Here is a 17,919-nt window from a genome sequence, read left to right on the forward strand (position 1 = left end):
TGAGCTGAACATGGGATAATGGCAGAAAAGGGACATCATGGTTCTAGTACATGTCAGGAAGGATGTTCCCAACAGAAATAAGGATAGATTTGTGGCTGGAGCACCAGGTGCTGGTGTGACCTTGCTGGGAGACTGTGGTCACTTCAGTCCAGGGCTAATAAATCCAGCCCAGAGCTGAGGAGGGTGCTTTATGAGGTGAGCCTTGCAAACTCCAGCAAAATAAGGCTGGAAGAGGGTACGAAACCACCCTTTCAACACATACCTGGTGATGCTCATGCCTGGGGGAGCAGCCTCGGGCATCCTACATTCTCTGAAAGTGCCTTATAAGAGGAAATATGCCCATAAAATATAATTACTCCCAACTGGGGAGCAGCATTATGTGTAGCACAGGCTGGGAGGATCCAGTCTGTAAATAATTTCCCCCCGATGGAACTACAGAGATGCATTTCTGCCCTCTGGTTTCCATTGCCTCTGGGGTACAACTGTGAATATGGTGACAAAGAACTTCCCATAAGATTAACTTCTTGTCCCACAGTTTGCTTTCTTATCCCACTATTCTTTTCTAAAAAGTTAAATGATGATGGTTATGTTGCTATAATTAATTAAGGGCTTTTCCCCAGCCTGGTAATATTCCGAAGCCTTTGGCACTGTTTGAAATTCCAATTATTCAACTCCAACCCAACAAAACAACAGAGTAGAAATGTGGGGGAAAAGCTGGGCAGGCTGTCACCTTAATGAGCTGAACCCCAGGGGCTGTTCGGGCACCAGGGGAAGTCATGTGAAATGAATGTCACACCTGGTTATAAATAGGGTGGCAGGAGTCACTGTGCCCGTGGACATGGGGACACGGCCCTTAACCCTTTCCCTTGCCCTCCCACAGGGGTGAACACAGGCAGCCTCTGCAGGATCCTTTTCCTGCTCCATCAGTGCATGGAAATCCCCAATGTATAGAAAATAAACCACAGCTGCTATTCGATGTCAGGCTGGGCTTTCTCCTAGGACAGGGCTTACAGGCACCCAAATTACCCTGTAACAAGCTCATGCTTATTCCAATGAAATGGCTCCAAAATCTCCATTGCCAAATCCCAAATTCCAGCCCTCCTGTTGTTTCAGAAGTCAACCTATAGAGAGACAGCACCAAATTCCCACTGCCTATAGCTGTTACATAGTTAAGCCAAGGAGTCAACATCCCCTCTGGTTTAGCCCTGTTTAGGCTATATTTCCTCCTACGAAGTACAAGAATTATCTCTGTGTATAAATAACCCATATGATTTCTGTCATATATATATATAGGTAAATATAGTACGCATATGTATCTATAATATATATGATTTATATATAGATATAGCCCTGTTTAGGCTGTATGTCCTCCTAGTAAGAACAAGAATTATCTATATGCATAAAGTGATATACTTTCTATATGTTATGTATCTATAAAATATGTGATGTATCATGTACCTATTACATCATGTATATATAGATATAATATTAGCATAGAACCACAGAATTCATATATAATAGAATTTATAGAATATACAGAATAATAGAATATATAGAAGAAAATATATAACATAGAATATATAATAGAATGTAATATTATAAAACAGTATGATATAATAAAAGAATATAAAACATAACAGAATTCTATAATATGTATTTAGAGATACACTGTACATGTATAGAGAGGAGGGAGGTACTCACAAGGCAACTACAAAACAGATGATTCACAATTTCAGTGGAATAATTTTTGCTTGTGGGTTTTGTCTATTTGCTCATGTATTTTCATTCAGCATCTTAAAACTGAATGAACCATTTATTTAAGGCTCAATAAGACAAGGAAAAAGGATATTTAAGTTATTGCTTCTGGAATAGAGATAAAAGTACTATATCCTGAGAAAAGTGCAAATAGAGACAAATGCGAAGAAGTAAAAGGCAGGAAATCCTTTATTGAAAGGGAAAAGGCAGAACCACAAACAGACTGTTTTCAAAATTAAAAACAAATACAAACAAGAGGCTAAAACCTGAAAAATTATAATTTTTTTCCCCTCCCCTTAAAATGCAAGTCTCAAGCTTAATTTTGGTTGGATTTGTTATGCTCACACAGTTCGGTTGGTGCTCCAGGGAGGAGGGAGACACCAAAGACCAGAGAGGTTAAACGATGAGCAAAGACATCCCTTCGCTACCCCACTGCAGCTTTTGGAGAGGGGATGTAGGAGCAGCATGTTAAAACACGGTCTTTTTATTTTTTCTCTCTTTTTTCGTGTTTTTTTTTTTCTCCTTTCCAGACAGCTACTGTACAAAACCAAAAAGAAATTTATAATAAATACCTAACCCAAGAGGCTCAGTACATTGCTACAATCCTTCACTGAAGGGAAACATATATATACATATATATATATATATATCCTAGTATATAACCTCTTTGACTTAAATCAGCATAAAGGTTCGTGTTTCTATGGAAGCCTAAGGCAAGAATCCCACTTACCATCACCCAGATCCCACACCTCAACCGAGCAGGGTCCCCATCCTCCTCCTCCTCACCAGAAAACCAGCAGGATTTGCCCGCAACAGGGAGTTCTTAGGAAGCTCAGGGATTATAAAAAAAACTGGAAGAGACCCTTGGCGTGCATGACTCCTGTGTGACAAATACAGACAATTTCCTTGGCACTGGCTCAGGCTGATATTCCTGCCCTGTCCTAAATGCTGGTTGTTACACCGGAGAGGAGACACATGCTGGTTTGGAGTTAGAAGCCTCATAGACTCAAAGGGGGAAAAGAAAATAACCCTGCAAGGCTACATGACTTTAACATCCAGCTATTTGTTAGAGCTTAAATTCCTGGAGATTAATTAGCAGACACAGAACACTGCCTGAAGGTAGATCTGAACCACAGCCCAAACAGCCCTGCATCTAAACTCTGCATCTGGCCTTTAGTTTTCCTTCCTTCCCTAAAGAAACAGAGCCAAGCCCTCGGTACCCTCAATCCTGGGCTGTAGCTCTCTTGGTTTTGACAGGAATCATCTATGGGAGATAAAACAGGAGTATTTCATATTTTCAGGCATGGCTTTAGGGGATCCCATTCCATCCCATTCCTGCCTGGACAGTGAAGAAAGGGTCTCACACGAGCTTAGCTCAGGTAAAAAGGTTCGCTCTGTAATTATAAATGGGAAAGCTCAGACATCAAAAATTCCAGCCCTCCTCCCCTTCCTATGAGAAAAAGGCAGATCCCGCTGGAAATTCAACATTTTGCTGCCAAAAGGGAAGCCAAGGAAGGGTACGAGAGAGGAGCCTGGAGACACCAAATTGCTCGTGATATCAAAACCTTCCCAAATTCCATCCCCGCTCCCCAGGCACCGGCTGCTGCCAGAACATAGATCACTTCGGAAAGGGCAAAGTTCAGGGGCTGAGCAGCCTCTGTGCTGGGGCCAGGCAGCAGCCAGGCTGGGGAAAGGCATCTGGTTGCTTCCTGCTGCAAAAGAAGAGCTCCAGCCTCGCCAGGCTCGGTTTTGGACTGAGAATTGCTCAAGGAAGGCTGGAGCTGGCGTCAGATCTGAGCAACTTCAATATCCCAGGAAAGCAGAGGTGGAGAGTGGCATCAGTGACCTCTGGCATTATCTACAGGTCCTGGGCTTATCCTACTGCAAGCCAGGTTAGCAAATTAACTCCAAAATTCAAGCAGAGATGAAAAAAATGAGCCTGCAGGGGTCTGAAAGCAAAGGATGGGAGAGGAAAGGCTGGCACACCAGAGTGTCCGCTCCAGAGAAGGAATGCGATATTGCAATGGGCATTTCACAGTCAGAGCACTGCAGAATTAGCAGTTAATTAATCCTCACAGCAGCCCTGTAAACCAGATCAGGTGTAATTAAGCCTTGGTTTTAAAGCTGGGGAAATGGGGACATGGGTGGGGTAGCAGCTCTAGGAATAACTCTGCAGATGTTGGGGGTGTTCGGAGACAGAGGTTTGTCAGTTTGTAGATTATAAATTTAGCAGAAACCACCATGAACACCTCACCTGTTCTCCTGCCTAACTCGTGCCAGGATCTTGTCCTCAGCTTATTCCTGCTCCCATCCAAACAAGCAATTTATCTCCCAAGTTAACCCACAGCTGATAAAACACTTCTCATGCTCAAGGACCCCCACGCTGCTGCAGGGAGGGGACAGCAACCCATTCCACACCTTTTGCACAGGGATCCCAATTTTATCAGCAAAGCCACCCACCCTGGACCTCCTTGACCTGCAGCTGGGACAGGGTGATGGCAAACCCGGGCTCCACATTTTCTCCCAGTGAACCTCCTAAAAGGAATCTGCAACCACATTCAGCGACAGCTCTTTGGAAACACCCTATGCTTATTTTTCCCTTTAAATTACAACTTGCCTGTGAGCAGCCAGCCAGAGAGAAAGGAAGAAAGAAAGAAAAAGAAGTGATTCCTCCTCATTTTGCCGCCATTATTCCCCACTCTGAGGTAGACATCAATGGGGTGAGGATGAACCACCGGAGAGTGGTTGGTTTTCTGGCAAGCAAGCCTACGGCACCCTTGCTGTCCTGCCCTGGCATGGTGGGATCCCAGGGCATCCTTGGCTCCGTGAATTCCGGCGTGGCTCAGCACTGCTGCAGGACACAGGTGGCTGTGGCTGGTGGTGGCCCTGGAGAACTGCATTTCTCCGGGGCAGTGATTTTCCCGGTGTAATCGATGCAAGAGGCATTGCGCGTCCGCAAGCCCTCACCACAAGTTTGGGAGCAGGGAGACCAGGGGCCCAGGCGCCAGAGAGGGCACGGCATGTCTCCACAGGGCTTTATGTCCTCAGGTTTGAGGGATTTGTCGCAGGTGGAGGAGGTTTGACCCTCCACATCCCGGCAATCCACTGTCCGCCGCTGCCAGCCAGAGCCGCACGTCTTGGAGCACTCGGACCAGTCACCCAGGACCCACTGGGAGTTCAGCATCGGGCGGATGACGTTGGCCGACTTCTTCTCTTTGCCCTTCTGCTTGCTGAATGGGACGTCCTTGGGGATGAAGAAGGTGTACTTGACTTTTGGTGGAAAGACCTCGCTGGCGATGGTCAGCAGCTGTACAGTCAAGGGCTCCGGGAGCTGTCGGAAGCTCTGCAGCCTCTCCAGGGTTGTCATGGAGCCGCTGTATTTCAGGATGGTTCCCTTAATGAGGATGTCCTGCTCCATGGCTGAGATGGCAAAGTCTCCGTTCAGCAGGTACTTGCCCTCGAGGGTCCTCAGGGCCAGGTAATTCCCATCGTGCCGGACCCCGTGGTGGCTGCGCTGCTTGATGTCGATGTTGGTGGCTCCGGCTGGGATGGTGACGATGTCATTGTAGCCATATCTGCACGGAGCAAAGGGACACTTATTTTCCAAGACTTATAAAGAGAAGACCCATGTAGCACTTGGGATCATGGCTCTGAACCCATCTCTCCATACCCCCGAGCACTTCAGAGCCAGAGATATTGCGGATGTGCCAGATGTGAGCTCAGCTGGGAGACTTCACTGAATTAGATGGGAAAATGAGCAATGAAATCAAATGAACAGCCACATGGCAACCAGCCTTAGTGGAAAATTCCCCTTGCTCCTTTCCTTTGGAAATAAGTGAAGTATTTGTGAAAGCGTGCCACTGGTGATGCTGAAGGCATAGATATAGAACAGCAGAATAGGAGAGAGCATCTGCACCCTCAGCATCTTTGGAAGGCTTTTGCAGCCACCACTACATTGCGGAAGCAATCCCATTGGAGGACACAGAGGGCATTCCCATGCCAGGGAAGCATTTCCCTGCAAAGCCAACCAGACCCTATCCCTGGAGCTCCGGAGATAGCACCCACAAGGCTTCAGCACTGGTGCCCTCAGCACTGTGACTCACACCATGGGGCCCCAGGACAGCTTTCCATGCGTCCCTATGGTGGATGCTGCGGTCAGCAATTAGGTTCAGAGTATTTTGGAAAAAAGCTTTTGAGTCAAACTCTGCTCTCCGTCATCCTGGCCTCCCTCACCCTGATCTTAATGGGATCTCTTCTTGGCTGTAGCTCCTGCACTAATCTCCCTTTAGTCAACCGCAAACAATTCATAGGAGGGTGGAAGCCCCATTTCAGCTAGTTCCCTGGAAGGAAACCATTTAGGAAATCTAGTTTGACTGCGTGAGTCAACTCTCCACATGGAATTGGATGCGCTGGGCTTTTGTTACAATCCTTCCAACAAAAGCCTTAACTTCTGCTCTTTGGCAAAGCGAAAGGGACGTTGGGTGAGGGAAGTGTCCTCAATGCCCATGACCCAGGATTCCAATTCACCCCCAAACCCAGGGGAAAGTTTTGAACTATTTATATCGCATGTCAGCCCTTGAAGATGTGTCCAGCAGGGTGAAATGTGCATTGTAAACTCCTCTGGGCAGCACATTTATGCGCAGTGGTCTTCTGAGCCCATCGTATTAGTTATTACTTTAGGAAATAAACTCAACTTGGCTTGTGTAAAGCTGCCCTGAAACAAACTGAGCGCAAGCCCTGGAGTCTGGGGGGGAACCCAGGCTCTTGCAATGCCACCTGGCTGAGGGGGCTGGCACAGAGTCCTAATATTCCCAGTCTAGCACTTCAGCCATAAAAGAGGAGAATGAGAGGGGATGCTGTTTTTTCTTCCCCAACCTATCCCCGCAGAATCCTTCTCCCTGGTGCCTTACTTGGATCTGTTGAGTGAGCCGGATATTTTCCTGCACGTGGAGCCATTACCACCACACACCCCACACTTGTCCAGCTTCTTGGAGGACCCAACGATGTGATCACAACCAGCCTTGATGCACTGCCCATGGACACAGATGGAGAGGGTCTCCGGGCCACACAGCGTCCCATCAATCACCTGGGAAAGAAGGATGCAGAGCAGCAATTAGTGGATGAGTTCTGAAATGGGGTACATAGGGGTGATTCCAATCACCAGGTATCTTACTTTGGCCTCAAAGACTTTGAACTCGCTCCTCCCTCGGGCTCTGCAGAAGAGCTTGCACCGGTCCCGAGGGGACACTCCTGCATACTTGGGAACCCACTCCAGGCGATTCCCTTCCAGATCCGTGAAATTGTAGCTGTTGTACTTCTCACACTGCTGCTCCCGAAAGCTCTTCCCTGAAAGGGAAGGAGAAACATGACTCAAAACTGTGGGAAGCCAGCAAGAACCACTGTCCTTGGCCATCAGAGAGATGCGGAAGCGAGCTGAGGAGAGGAGGAGTGAGCTGAGGAGCATGCAGAGGAGGGTTATCACAGAGAAGAGATCCCACACACTCTCCGCCCAGCCAGAGAGGGTCACAGCCCCCAGCAGAAGGCTGTTGCCCCCCCAAATATGAATATTCAAGGAAGAGCAGAGCAATCCCTGGTGATGTATTCTGGAGGAGCAGGAGTGGGAGGTGAGCGTGCATTTGGTGGGCATTCCTTACCATTTGGTGGGCACTCCTCAGTGTGGCAGGACTGGTACTTGGTCCTCTGGCCCTCGCAGTAGCTCCCACCATGCTGGGGCTTGGGGCTGTTGCAGTGCCGGTGGGAGAACTGGACGCCTCCACCGCAGCTCCGTGAGCAGGAGCCCCAGGGGCTCCAGGGGCCCCAGCCGCCGTCCACCGCCAGCTGCAAGAGGCCACGAGAAAGTTATTGATCCACTCTGAGCTTGTCCATGCCCGGCTGCTCAGTCCCAGGGTGAGCAAAGGTCTGGAGCAACACTAAAATCTCTGCCCAGCCCTGATCCAGAAAAGTACTTTGGCACATACGAAGCTAATACTGACTTCTATCAGTCTGTTCATGTGCTTAAAGTTAAGCTGGGCTTTAAGTCCTTTGCTGACCGACTCTGAAACCACTGCTAATTCCCCCAGCAGGGCAAAAAGTGATGATTTAATTGCAGATCTGCACTGCTTGTTCCGGGTCAGACTCGTCTGTACCTCAGCAGCAGAATTTATGACCTGGACTTGCTGGTAATAAAAATTAATGAAGGAGAGACATCCAGAAATAAAGCAGCCAAATCCAAAGCCAGTCGAGGAGATGGCAGGGCTGGGGTCAGAGGTTTGGGAATCCCAAAGGGTAAGCCCCAGGCAATCATTCCCCAATCTCCATTACCTGGGGTTTTAGGGCATCCTGTGGCACACAGCGCCCGTCCCAGCACAGCCCGTCGGCTTTGCACGGCGTCCCGTCGGCCCAGGGCAAGCTGCCGTTCTTGGTGTGGCAGAGGGGCTCCCCACTGCCCGTCCTGCACCAGAGCTGGGCACAGATGTCCTGCTCTGTGGTGTTGGGGCAGTGCTGGAAGTCCTTCCCGAAGATCTGCTGACATTGCTGGTCCAGGCTGTACAGGGCTCTTTGACCGGGCAGCTCGGCAGGCAGGGACAGGGCCTCAGCTGGGGCGTCCAGCAGGCAGTCACCTGGGAAAAGTTCAGGAATTCGGCTGGAGTTGGACCATCAGGGACCATGATTGCACCAACCAGGGCACCCCCAGCCTCCTCTGAGGTCTGGTTTGACTCTCCCTTCACCCCACATGCCCCTCCAGGTGTTGCAGAGAGCCTGAACAATTAATGAAAAGGTGGTTTTGAGTGCTGAGGCTGCTGAGCTGAGGCTTACCATGCCCTCCATCCAGGAACTCGGTGAGGTACATCGCGCTGCAGGGAGACCAGGGCTGGGTCTTGTTCAAGTGGATGAAGAGAGCAGCCATCATATGGTGCTCGCCAAGGGGTCCAAAGAGCCGCTCGCAGTTCTTGGAGTCATCATGGGGCATGCTGAGCACATGGCCTGGGGAGCAGAGGGCACTGTGAGTGCAGCCCCCCAGCATCAGAGAGCTGCAGCCCCCTCAGCCCAACTCCTGGGCAGCTGGGAGCATCAATAAGGTACCAAACAGCTTCTATTGCTGCAAAAGCCATTTGCTTCCATAAATCAAAACGAATAAAAACCTGTTTGCTCCATCTCAGTGGTATGGCCCATTGTGTGCTGGCCAAAGCAGCACAAATTCATACAATCCCAAAATGGTTTGGGTTAGAAAAAACTTAAAGCTCATCTTGTTCCACCCCCTGCCATGGGCAGGGACACCTTTCACTAGACCAGGTTGGTCCAAGCCCTGTCCAGCCTGGCCTTGAGCACTTCCAGGGATCCAGGGGCAGCCACAGCTTCTCTAGGAAAAAATCAGTCAGTGCAGGAATGACAAACCAAGGGAGATATGTGCTTGATTCCACATCTGAGCTCATCATAACAGGTAAATCATGAAATCATTAAGGTTGGAAAAGACCTCCAAGATCAACAAGTCCAACCTTTGACTGATCACCACCTTGTCACTAGACCAGAGCACTGAGTGCCACATCCGGTTGTTCCTTGAAGATCTCCAGGGATGGGGACTCCACCACCTCCCAGGGCAGCTCCTTCCAATGCTTGACAACCCTTTCAGTGCAGAAACTCTTCCAGAACCAGTGTAAATGCACCAATTTACCACAATTTGGGTACTTCTAACAGCCTTTGCTGCTGCAAACCAGCTTCTACCAGTGCCAGAAGCTCCCCACACTGCCCAAGGTCTGGCAGGTGGTCCCCAGCTGGGAGATGGTGGTGCTGGGCTGTGCTGTGCTATAACCCCTCCCAGCAGCAGGGCTGGAAAAAACAGACTCCCCCTCAGGAAGGGATGTGTTACCCAGTTCATGAGCCAGGGTGTAGGCTGCCTGCAGGCCCTCGTCCTCGATCACCGAGCAGCTCTTGTTGCGGTCGCACATGGTGCCAATATCTGCCACTCCCAGCGTGTCGCAGCTTTGGTGTCCACAGAAGTCCTGTTTATGAGCAGCACCGAGGGGGTCAGGCAGGGTGAGGGGGTCAGGCAGGGTGAAGGAGTCCCATGTTCAGCTCCAACATCTCTGTGGGCAACCCACTGGTGGTCTGTACCCCAAATGAAACCATCCCCCTGCAACTGCTTTGCTGCAATCTCCATTTTTTGCATGGTGGGCCATCAACCTCCATGGTCAACCCTCTTCTCTCCCTCCATGGACACCTTGACCCCTCTACTGCCCAGAGCACTCCCCAGGAATGCTGACCTGTCTGGTGAGCAGGATGGCCGTGTCATAGTGCTCTGGGTGCCGGTCGCTCAGCGGGTTGAACCTTTGCTGCCAACTGCAGAAGTTCCTCAGGGTAAGCCCTCCATTGTCTGACACCTCTGGCCCCGCTGCCGCCTCCTCCACCACCAGCACCTTCACCACCACCAGGTTGATGGAGTTTTTCAGGCTAGGGTGCTTGTAGATGTGAGCAGCCATGGACATCAGGGTCAGGACGTGGTTCTGCAGGGAAGGAGAGGGGCAGGCAGAGCCTGGATAAAACCTTTGTTTTGGGGCTCTTTTTTTTGCTCAGAAAGGAGAAATCAGCCTCATTTATGAAGCTCACCACATCCAGAGCACAAGTTGATGGACTCAGTGCTGCCTTTCTAAAGTGATGTTACCCTCTAACAGCAGAAGGGATAGGCAGCACAAGCCCATCCTTCCATCCCCTTCTCCAGCTACTGTGTCTTACCTGCCATGCCCTTTGCACCCAGAAATCCCTAGGGAGGAATTTTCTTATGGAAAACCTGCGTTCTGGAGAGTTCCCTGCATATTCTCCAAAGCATTAACCCTGCCCTCGCCGCCCTGGGGTGGGAAACACTTCACAGATAACATTTCACTGTTGCAAAACCACCGGTGCTGGTCACAGGGTTTGAACCCGACATCCTTGGTGACAAACTGGGCCCAAAACACTTTGGCAGCCAAGTCTTTGCCCTGCAGCATCCCCTGCTTGCAGACTGGGGTGACCAGGGGTTACTTCATATGTCAACTGCGCCAGTGATGTTTACGCTGATGTAAACATCTTATCGGAGCATCGAAATTCCTCCTCTGCTTGGCACTGCTCACAGCCCTGAGTCAGGAGAAAAAAATGCACCTATTACACAACATAGTGTTGGGAAAGAGAAAGTGGCTTCTCTCCTCCCCAGACAGATTACACCCTGCGGTCTCAATTCGGAGCCTAATTAAACTTGAAAGACTCAATGGGAGCCCTCTCTGATGGCCGAGTTTCACCCAAAATTCACCATTCCCTGAGCAGAGTGCTCTGTGTGCTCATCCATCACAATACTGCCAGGACAATGCCACTTTCTTAGACACAAAATGCCATTTTCTTAGCAAATGAGGGAGATGTTGAGGGAGATACAGCATATTTGCTTCTTCCCCAGGGCACTTGTGGCTATTTTAAATTATTCTGCCACATTTTATCCCATCACACCATGTAAACAGATGTTTCATTTCAGCAAGATGTATCCCAAGTACTCCCCAGCTCATTATCCAAGGGCAGGCCCCGGGAAGGCTGATGGGAGCAGGGAATAGACTGGTTTATTTAGACTGGCCAGATCTCCCTGACATGACTCACATCCCAGCCCCAAACACGCAACAAATGTCACGGAAAAGTCACCGCCAAGGCAAGAAACCCAGGCGAGATCCCCACAAGTGGCTGCTCCATGAGCTGGGGGAACTGTTTACCCTCCAGGGGAAATCCATTGGGATCCTTCCTAAAAATATCACAAACCCTTCCTAAAATTAAGCCCCTGAAGATCTAGAAGGATGCTGTGCTGGAGCTGTGCATCATGGGATCATCACTCATTTCCAAGGGAATAAATCCAGCTGTATCTTTTTCTAACCTATTACAGGTTTTCCCAATTTTTACCTGGGAGCTCTCAGTTCCTATCACAAATCCCCTGGGACACTGACCCTCACATCCTCAGAGGCACATCCTCAGAGGTACAAGAAACTCTTTTGGCAGTAGGAACAGAGGGACTTGGAAAACATCCACCCATCTTCCCTGTGTCTGGAAAGGGAAGATGGAAAGCGAACTGAACAAACAGCTCTTTAGTGCAGATTAAAAGGTCAAATTCACTTGTTCCACCATCTGGTGTCTATTTATACCCATCCCTGGCCTGTGCAGGCATTGGTTGGGTTTCAGATGGACCCCGACTGCTCCAGGGAGAGCAGCAATCCACCTGCACGGCTGCTCGGCCAAGGGTTTGGAATCATGGCCAAAAGCAAATTATGGGATCCCCAGGGCTCAGGAGAGGCCAACTGAGCACTTTTGGCCAACAAATGCTGTGGATGAGCTGAATCCCACTCATCCCAACCTCCCTGTGCCTCTGCAAACAGGCTCTGGCTTGATAAGCCACCTAGGAAGGAATGTGCCCTCTCCAACGTTTCCTTCCCACCACGGAGGCTGTGGATATGGGTGTTGGGATCAGATTCAGGGCAGCATTTTGGGTCAGCTTTGGGGAGCCCAGAGCTGCAAACAGACTGGTTTCTGCCTCCTTGCAAGGCACTGCAGCCCCACAGGCACAAGGAGCTTCCCTGCCATTTCCAACCAGAATCCAGGGAGATCTTGGCGGGATTTCTGTCCAGCTGGTAAACACAGTTGGAAAATCAGCCTCTTACCTGCTCTGGGGGGAGAGGACACCAGTGTGAGCCAGAGAGGGTCATGGAGCATCCCTCCTCTGCCCCAGGTGTCCAGGCACTATGCAGGGTGATGTTCCCACAAAAGCTCCTACCTTGTTTCTCCCCAGCTGCAATCCTTGGTTCCTACTGCTCTCAAGAAGATCAAATTCCACCCATTCCATCACCCACCCCCTGACCAAAAATGAGGAGGGATGCCTTTTTTCTGACACACCTGCACCACAGCAGCTCCGAAATCCCTCCTACCACAGCGCTGCTGGGTCTGGGAGAGCCCTGAGTGAGGTACTGCCCTACAGGAGCCTTCCAGCAGCAAACAGCACAGGCAGAGTGATAGTGAAGGGAAAAATAAATACAAATCAGAGCGAGGGGAACTGAAGTGGTTGCTTTTAACCTCAGAACATTGAAGGATTTCACTTTCTCATATAGGGTCTTGCAAAACCTCTGCTTACATTCCCCTTTGTGGGAACCACTCAGAAGCTGAAGTCTACAGAGATCCCCAAACTGTGGGGTTTACTTTTAATTATTATCATTACTCTGGTGGGTGAAACTGCTACTACACAGACAGTATTACTGTGGTATGCACAGAACGATGTAATATCACTGGATCCCAGAACAGGATGGCAGGGAGCACCCGTGGAACACCCCAGCACAACCTCCCTCCAACAGTGTGAAGGGATCAATGTTCAACCCAACCTGGGGCTGCAGGATTGTTTGTTGATTGGATTTGGTTTGGTTTTTCCCCTCCTTTTTCTCCCTAGAAGCCAGAATTTCTGCAGGGAGGGAAAAGAGGAAAGAAATGAGCAATTTCCGGAGCACAGACAGATGGAAGGAAGCAAACCGATGGTCAGATGCTGCCCAGTTTTTAAAAAACATTCCAGGCAGTCCCTCTCTCCAAAGCACTGTCTGTGTGCCACCCCCTGGCTCAGGTACCCAGGGGCTGCCAGCCGCCCTTCCAGCCTTCTCCTGTGGTTGGAGGCCAAGAATTCCCTTGCAAAAATGTGGAAGGAAGCCAAAGGAAATGGGGGGGCAAGCCAGGGGAGACAGGGCCACCTTGCCAGCCTGCCCATGTGCCTGGCTGCCCTCCTGCCTTCCTAGCTCCCTGCCCATCCCTGTTCTCTTTGCCATAGGGGTTTTTTTCCCACCTTCCTTTCCCTCTTTGCTGGACTGCAAAAGCAGCCATTATCCCTGTTTGGGGCAGGGGAAACTGAGGCACATGCAGACTTTCGGTACCTCTCCAGAGGCACGGACGGAGTAAAACCCCATCCAGAGAGCAGCCCAGGGCAGGAACACTGCAGTCTGGGTTGCTCCAGTGGGAGCCAGCTCCTTTCATGCTGCATATTTCATTCCAAACCCCTGTAACACAGCAGCTGTTCAACATCCCAGTGTGACGTGAGTGTATCAGCCAGAGCAATATTTAGGGAAGCTGCCTGGTCCTTCAACCCCTGGCACCAAAGTGTATGCAGGCTCGGGGTCACACCCAGGGGACAAATCCCGGAGGAAAAGCTGGCTGATGGCATTACCACCTCAGGTCCCCCTTTGCAAAGATCCCCTTTAATCCCACCCAGGTTGCCTTTGGGACGGCCTCAGGAGGGGCTGGCTCTTTTTGTCAAGGGATTAAGTGAATTTACCCACTCAAGCTGCAAAATATCCCAAAGCAAGTGGAGGAGCTAGACAGGAGGGGTGTCCTGAGGCTCTGGGGTAGCTTTGGATTTACCTCCAGGATCACTTTGACAGTGGGAGAGCCAGCAGCAGGACCCTGGCAGTGCCCCATGCCATGCACTCCAGCATCCATCTGCTCTGAGACGGAAGGGATTGCAACAGCACTCCTAAAAACTCGTAAATCTGCCTGGAAAAAACACAGGAGTCAGCGAGGAACCCCGGCTTAGCCAGAGTGATCTGATTCTGCCCCGGTCCTCAGTCATTACCAACTCTTGGAGTCAGGGATGGCAGATTCCTCACTTGCAAGACGAGAAAGGAAAGGGGATTGCAGCCATCGTGTTTGCAGAAGAAAGCTCGGAAATGCGTCCCATCTGCACCCAAGAGACTGGAGAAATCCCACCACAGGAATCCCATCTGGTTGCCAGTTGGCTGGGGATGCTGTGACTGGTTTTTGGAACTGCCTGGTGTTTGAGGTGTCTAGGCAGAACATCCCTGAGCCACGGAGAACATCCCTGCAAGTGCAGCCCAGCTGCAGGTGCTCACCCCTTCTGCATGTCTCAGCTTCCCCTGCCAAAACCCCCACTTAATTCTGGTAGTGATGCTCACAGTCCTTTTCTTTTCCAAGCATTTTGGGTTTTCTGCAGGAAAAACAAGAAGGATAACTCATGTGTCCAGCCTGAAGCCTCACTTCCATACCTATATAAGCGGGCTCTTCCCAATCACTGCAGGCTACATCCTGCCACATCCTCACAGGATTTAGTGCTTAGCACTGTCCTGCTATTAATGCCCCCTAAAATACCCCATCCCCTGCAAATCATCAAGCCAAAAGAATGACTAAACCCCTAAATTTCAAGTCTAGTTCTGCTCTCACTTCACCATCCCCTCCTGGTTTACATACAAGTATTGACGGAGGTAGCATTAAGCTCTTATTATCTAAATTAAGTTAACAGCTGAGCTATAAGGCTCAATTCGATTAGAAATAAACCATTAACAGCATTTTCCCAACAACAGCATATTGATTGTAACTTGCAATGCTTGAGTGCATGTTATGTTGGCTCTTCTGCTCGAGCTGTTACAGCTTATGCAAGAAAATAACTGGGAATACAAACGATGCTGGTGACGTTTAATAAATATTTGGTAACTGAAGTGTGGTTACGGGAAGAAAACTCATTATATAAATATGGTTTCTTCTGACTCACCATTTCTGCTCCCTGGGCATCTCCTAGTCAGCTCTCTAAGATCTCACCAGCATATGCCATTGCTTTTTTTGGCCCCAAAAACGTAGGTATTTAGGGAGAAGTTGAGATGGCTATTTTGTCTCCTGACTTAGCAGTGACTGTGCATTTTTGTTCTTGAGAACGAAAGACACAGAAACACAGCAGGTGGCTTTTTTTTTTAACTGCTACATGAGAGCTGGTAGAAGTTTTCTCCAAAATATTAAACATTGTTCTGTTCATCCAAGACAAGACCTGCAAAGGTTTTCTTCCTATTCTTGAGAGATGATGCAAAAATATTGCTCCTGGGGGCAAAGAAATGATGGGGAAATGGGAGTCAAGCACGCTGGAGGCTCTCTGATGACTAAGGAGGGAGCTGGGAGGCAGCATCACCCAGCCTAGGGCTGGAGCAGCCAAACTAGGGCAGGGTACTAGCCTTGCAGCCCCTCTGTTATGTTCATGTGCAGCTCATCCTCCTTCTGCCTTCCCAGATTTACCCAGAGGGTTGTTCCTTTTTCCCTGAGTTCAACCTGGGCATTATCAGGATTTCCCCCACCCCAAATGTATCACTTTATTTGTAACAGGAGTCACACCCTCGGGTGTTGCTTTAAAACTATTAGGTGCCCAGCTAGCTGCAGTAGATGCACTGAAACCTGAGTGATGCTGAGCAGCTGAAATCAGCTGGAGCCCTAAGATTTAGCACTTCTCAAGGTCCAGCCCGGCCTGAGCAGGGCTGGAATTAAAACACTGCTTTGTTAGGAGCAGAGAAGCCCCCAGCGGAAGGATAAAGCCGGCAGAAGTGGCAGAGCCCCTGGTTTCAGCTGCCTGACCGCTCCTGCTGACCTCCAGCTTCCCGGCCCCCTCTGCCAGCCCACTGCAGAGGACGAGCAGTTTTGGTGCACAATTATCCCCTGCAAAGACCCCAGAACGTTTCAGACAGAACAAACCTGAATTTGGACCCAAACAACCCATCCCTGTAGGGTTGGGGTAGGGAGCTGACTTTGCCAGAGGCATGGAAAACAACCTGGTGCTGATGAAGAAGGCTCATCAACAGCCCTGGAGGTGGGTGTGGGGGGCTGAGGCACCACAGTCTCTGCTCCTGGGGTCTCTACAGAGAGAACTTTTAAGGAGAGGGGGAATTCTTGGCACTGGTGGCTGAGGCAAAGAGCAGTTCCTCCATCTGCTCGGTGCTAACAGGTGGCTCAGGAGCAGGACTGTGCATTACTCAGCCCTTGGTTTATTTACTATTTGGCCCCGGCTCCCATCCAGAAGAAGTGAAACCCATTGCTTTGCAGCGCCGCTCTTTCCTTGTAGCGGGACAGGCATTAACTCCCTCTGTCTCTCCTCTTTGGGGGCACCAGACTGACAGGACATGACGACGGTGCCCAGCCTGTGCACACACAGGCTCATTGGGGTCTGGGAAAAGGTTGACTGAACCCCGTAGATCAACCCTGCAGCCTTTGCCTCGGGGATTTACAGTCCCTACACAGCAAAGGAAGGTGGGAACAAAGCCAAGGTCCCCGCACCTGTCCCTCTACTCGCTCACCCAAGGTGATCCCTGGTGTCCCAGGGCTGGGGGGATCGGGAGGACGAGGGGAGGACCCGGTAGACGACAGGCAAGGGGGGGATAGGAAGGCGATGGAGAGGTTGAGGGGATGAAGGAGGCGGAGAGGCAAGGGGTATAGGAACAGGAGGGGACAGAGAGATGAAGGGGATAAAGGGATGTGTGTGCAGGGGGGATGGAGCATTGAAGGGGATGGCGGGGACAGAGAGGCAGCGGGGGCTACAGGAATGTAGATGGCAGAAGGCAGAGAGGACGCTGGGATGGGGACAGGAAGGGACACAGGATGCGGGGCGGGAGGGATGGAAGACGGAGGGATGGAGGGGAAGGAGGGGCAGCGAGATCAGAAGATGGAGGGATGAATGAGGATGGAGGAGTGGTGGGGACGGGGACAGGAGGGGACAGCGGGATGCAGGGCAGGGGGACAGAGGACACCGCCAGCCCTTACCTCCACGTCCTCCCCGTAGAACCGCACCATGGAGGCATCAGCCACCAACAGCGTCTCCACGTAGCGCGCCTGGGACACGAACCGCCTGGCCCTGCGGCGCGGCCCCCCGGCCCCGCGGCCGCTCCCGGCGGGACGCGCTCCCGTTGGGGCCGCGCGGCGCCGCAGCCGGTGCAGGCGCGTCCAGGGCGGCCCGGGCTGGGAGCGCCCGAGCGGCTGCAGCTCGTAGGCCGCCCCGTCGAGAAAGAAAGCAGCGCGGAGGCCGCTCCCGCCGCAGCGGCTGAGCACGGCGGGCGCCTCGGGGCTCCCCTCGACGGTGCCCGCGTAGAAGCAGCCCCGGCGCGGCGGGGGCGGCGGCGGGCGGCGGCCCCCCAGGCGCTGGAGGCGGAGGCGGGGGGCCAGGAACGCGTTGTCGGGGCGGAGGCGCAGGACGACAGCGCGGCCGAAGGCGGCCAGGCGCAGGGCCAGCTGCCCCGACGGCGCGGGCAGGCGGGCGGGCAGCACTGGCTGCGCGTCCCGCGGGGGCGGCGGCGGCAGCGCCCACGCGTGGCACAGCAGCAGCAGGTGGAGAGGGGCCCGGCCCCCCAGCAGCGTCCGCCGCCCCAT

The 17,919-nt window shown here is 51.3% G+C and overlaps 1 protein-coding gene across 1 annotated transcript; it reads right to left on the reverse strand.

The window, feature by feature from the left end:
* Positions 1 to 1,926: 1,926 nt before the first annotated feature.
* On the reverse strand, positions 1,927 to 17,919 carry ADAMTS8 (ADAM metallopeptidase with thrombospondin type 1 motif 8). Its single transcript, XM_027655708.1, has 9 exons — positions 17,317 to 17,919; positions 10,017 to 10,256; positions 9,623 to 9,755; positions 8,572 to 8,739; positions 8,077 to 8,375; positions 7,410 to 7,593; positions 6,929 to 7,101; positions 6,666 to 6,841; positions 1,927 to 5,330 (listed from the first exon to the last, which is right to left on the reverse strand). Exons 1-9 carry the CDS (start codon positions 17,917 to 17,919, stop codon positions 4,598 to 4,600), a joined length of 2,709 nt encoding a protein of 902 aa, XP_027511509.1. The 3' UTR covers positions 1,927 to 4,597.

This window comes from Corapipo altera, unplaced genomic scaffold, assembly GCF_003945725.1.
Source record: "Corapipo altera isolate COAL_440 unplaced genomic scaffold, ASM394572v1 71, whole genome shotgun sequence".
NCBI lineage: Eukaryota > Metazoa > Chordata > Aves > Passeriformes > Pipridae > Corapipo > Corapipo altera.

Coding starts and splice junctions, on each gene's coding strand:
- ADAMTS8 (XM_027655708.1), bottom strand. CDS start 17,919: ATGGGGCGGCGGACGCTGCTGGGGGGCCGGGCCCCTCTCCACCTGCTG. Junction 8,740..9,622: donor CACCCTGGCTCATGAACTGG/GTAACACATCCC, acceptor TCTGCTCCCCAG/GCCATGTGCTCAGCATGCCC. Junction 8,376..8,571: donor GTTCCTGGATGGAGGGCATG/GTAAGCCTCAGC, acceptor AACTTTTCCCAG/GTGACTGCCTGCTGGACGCC.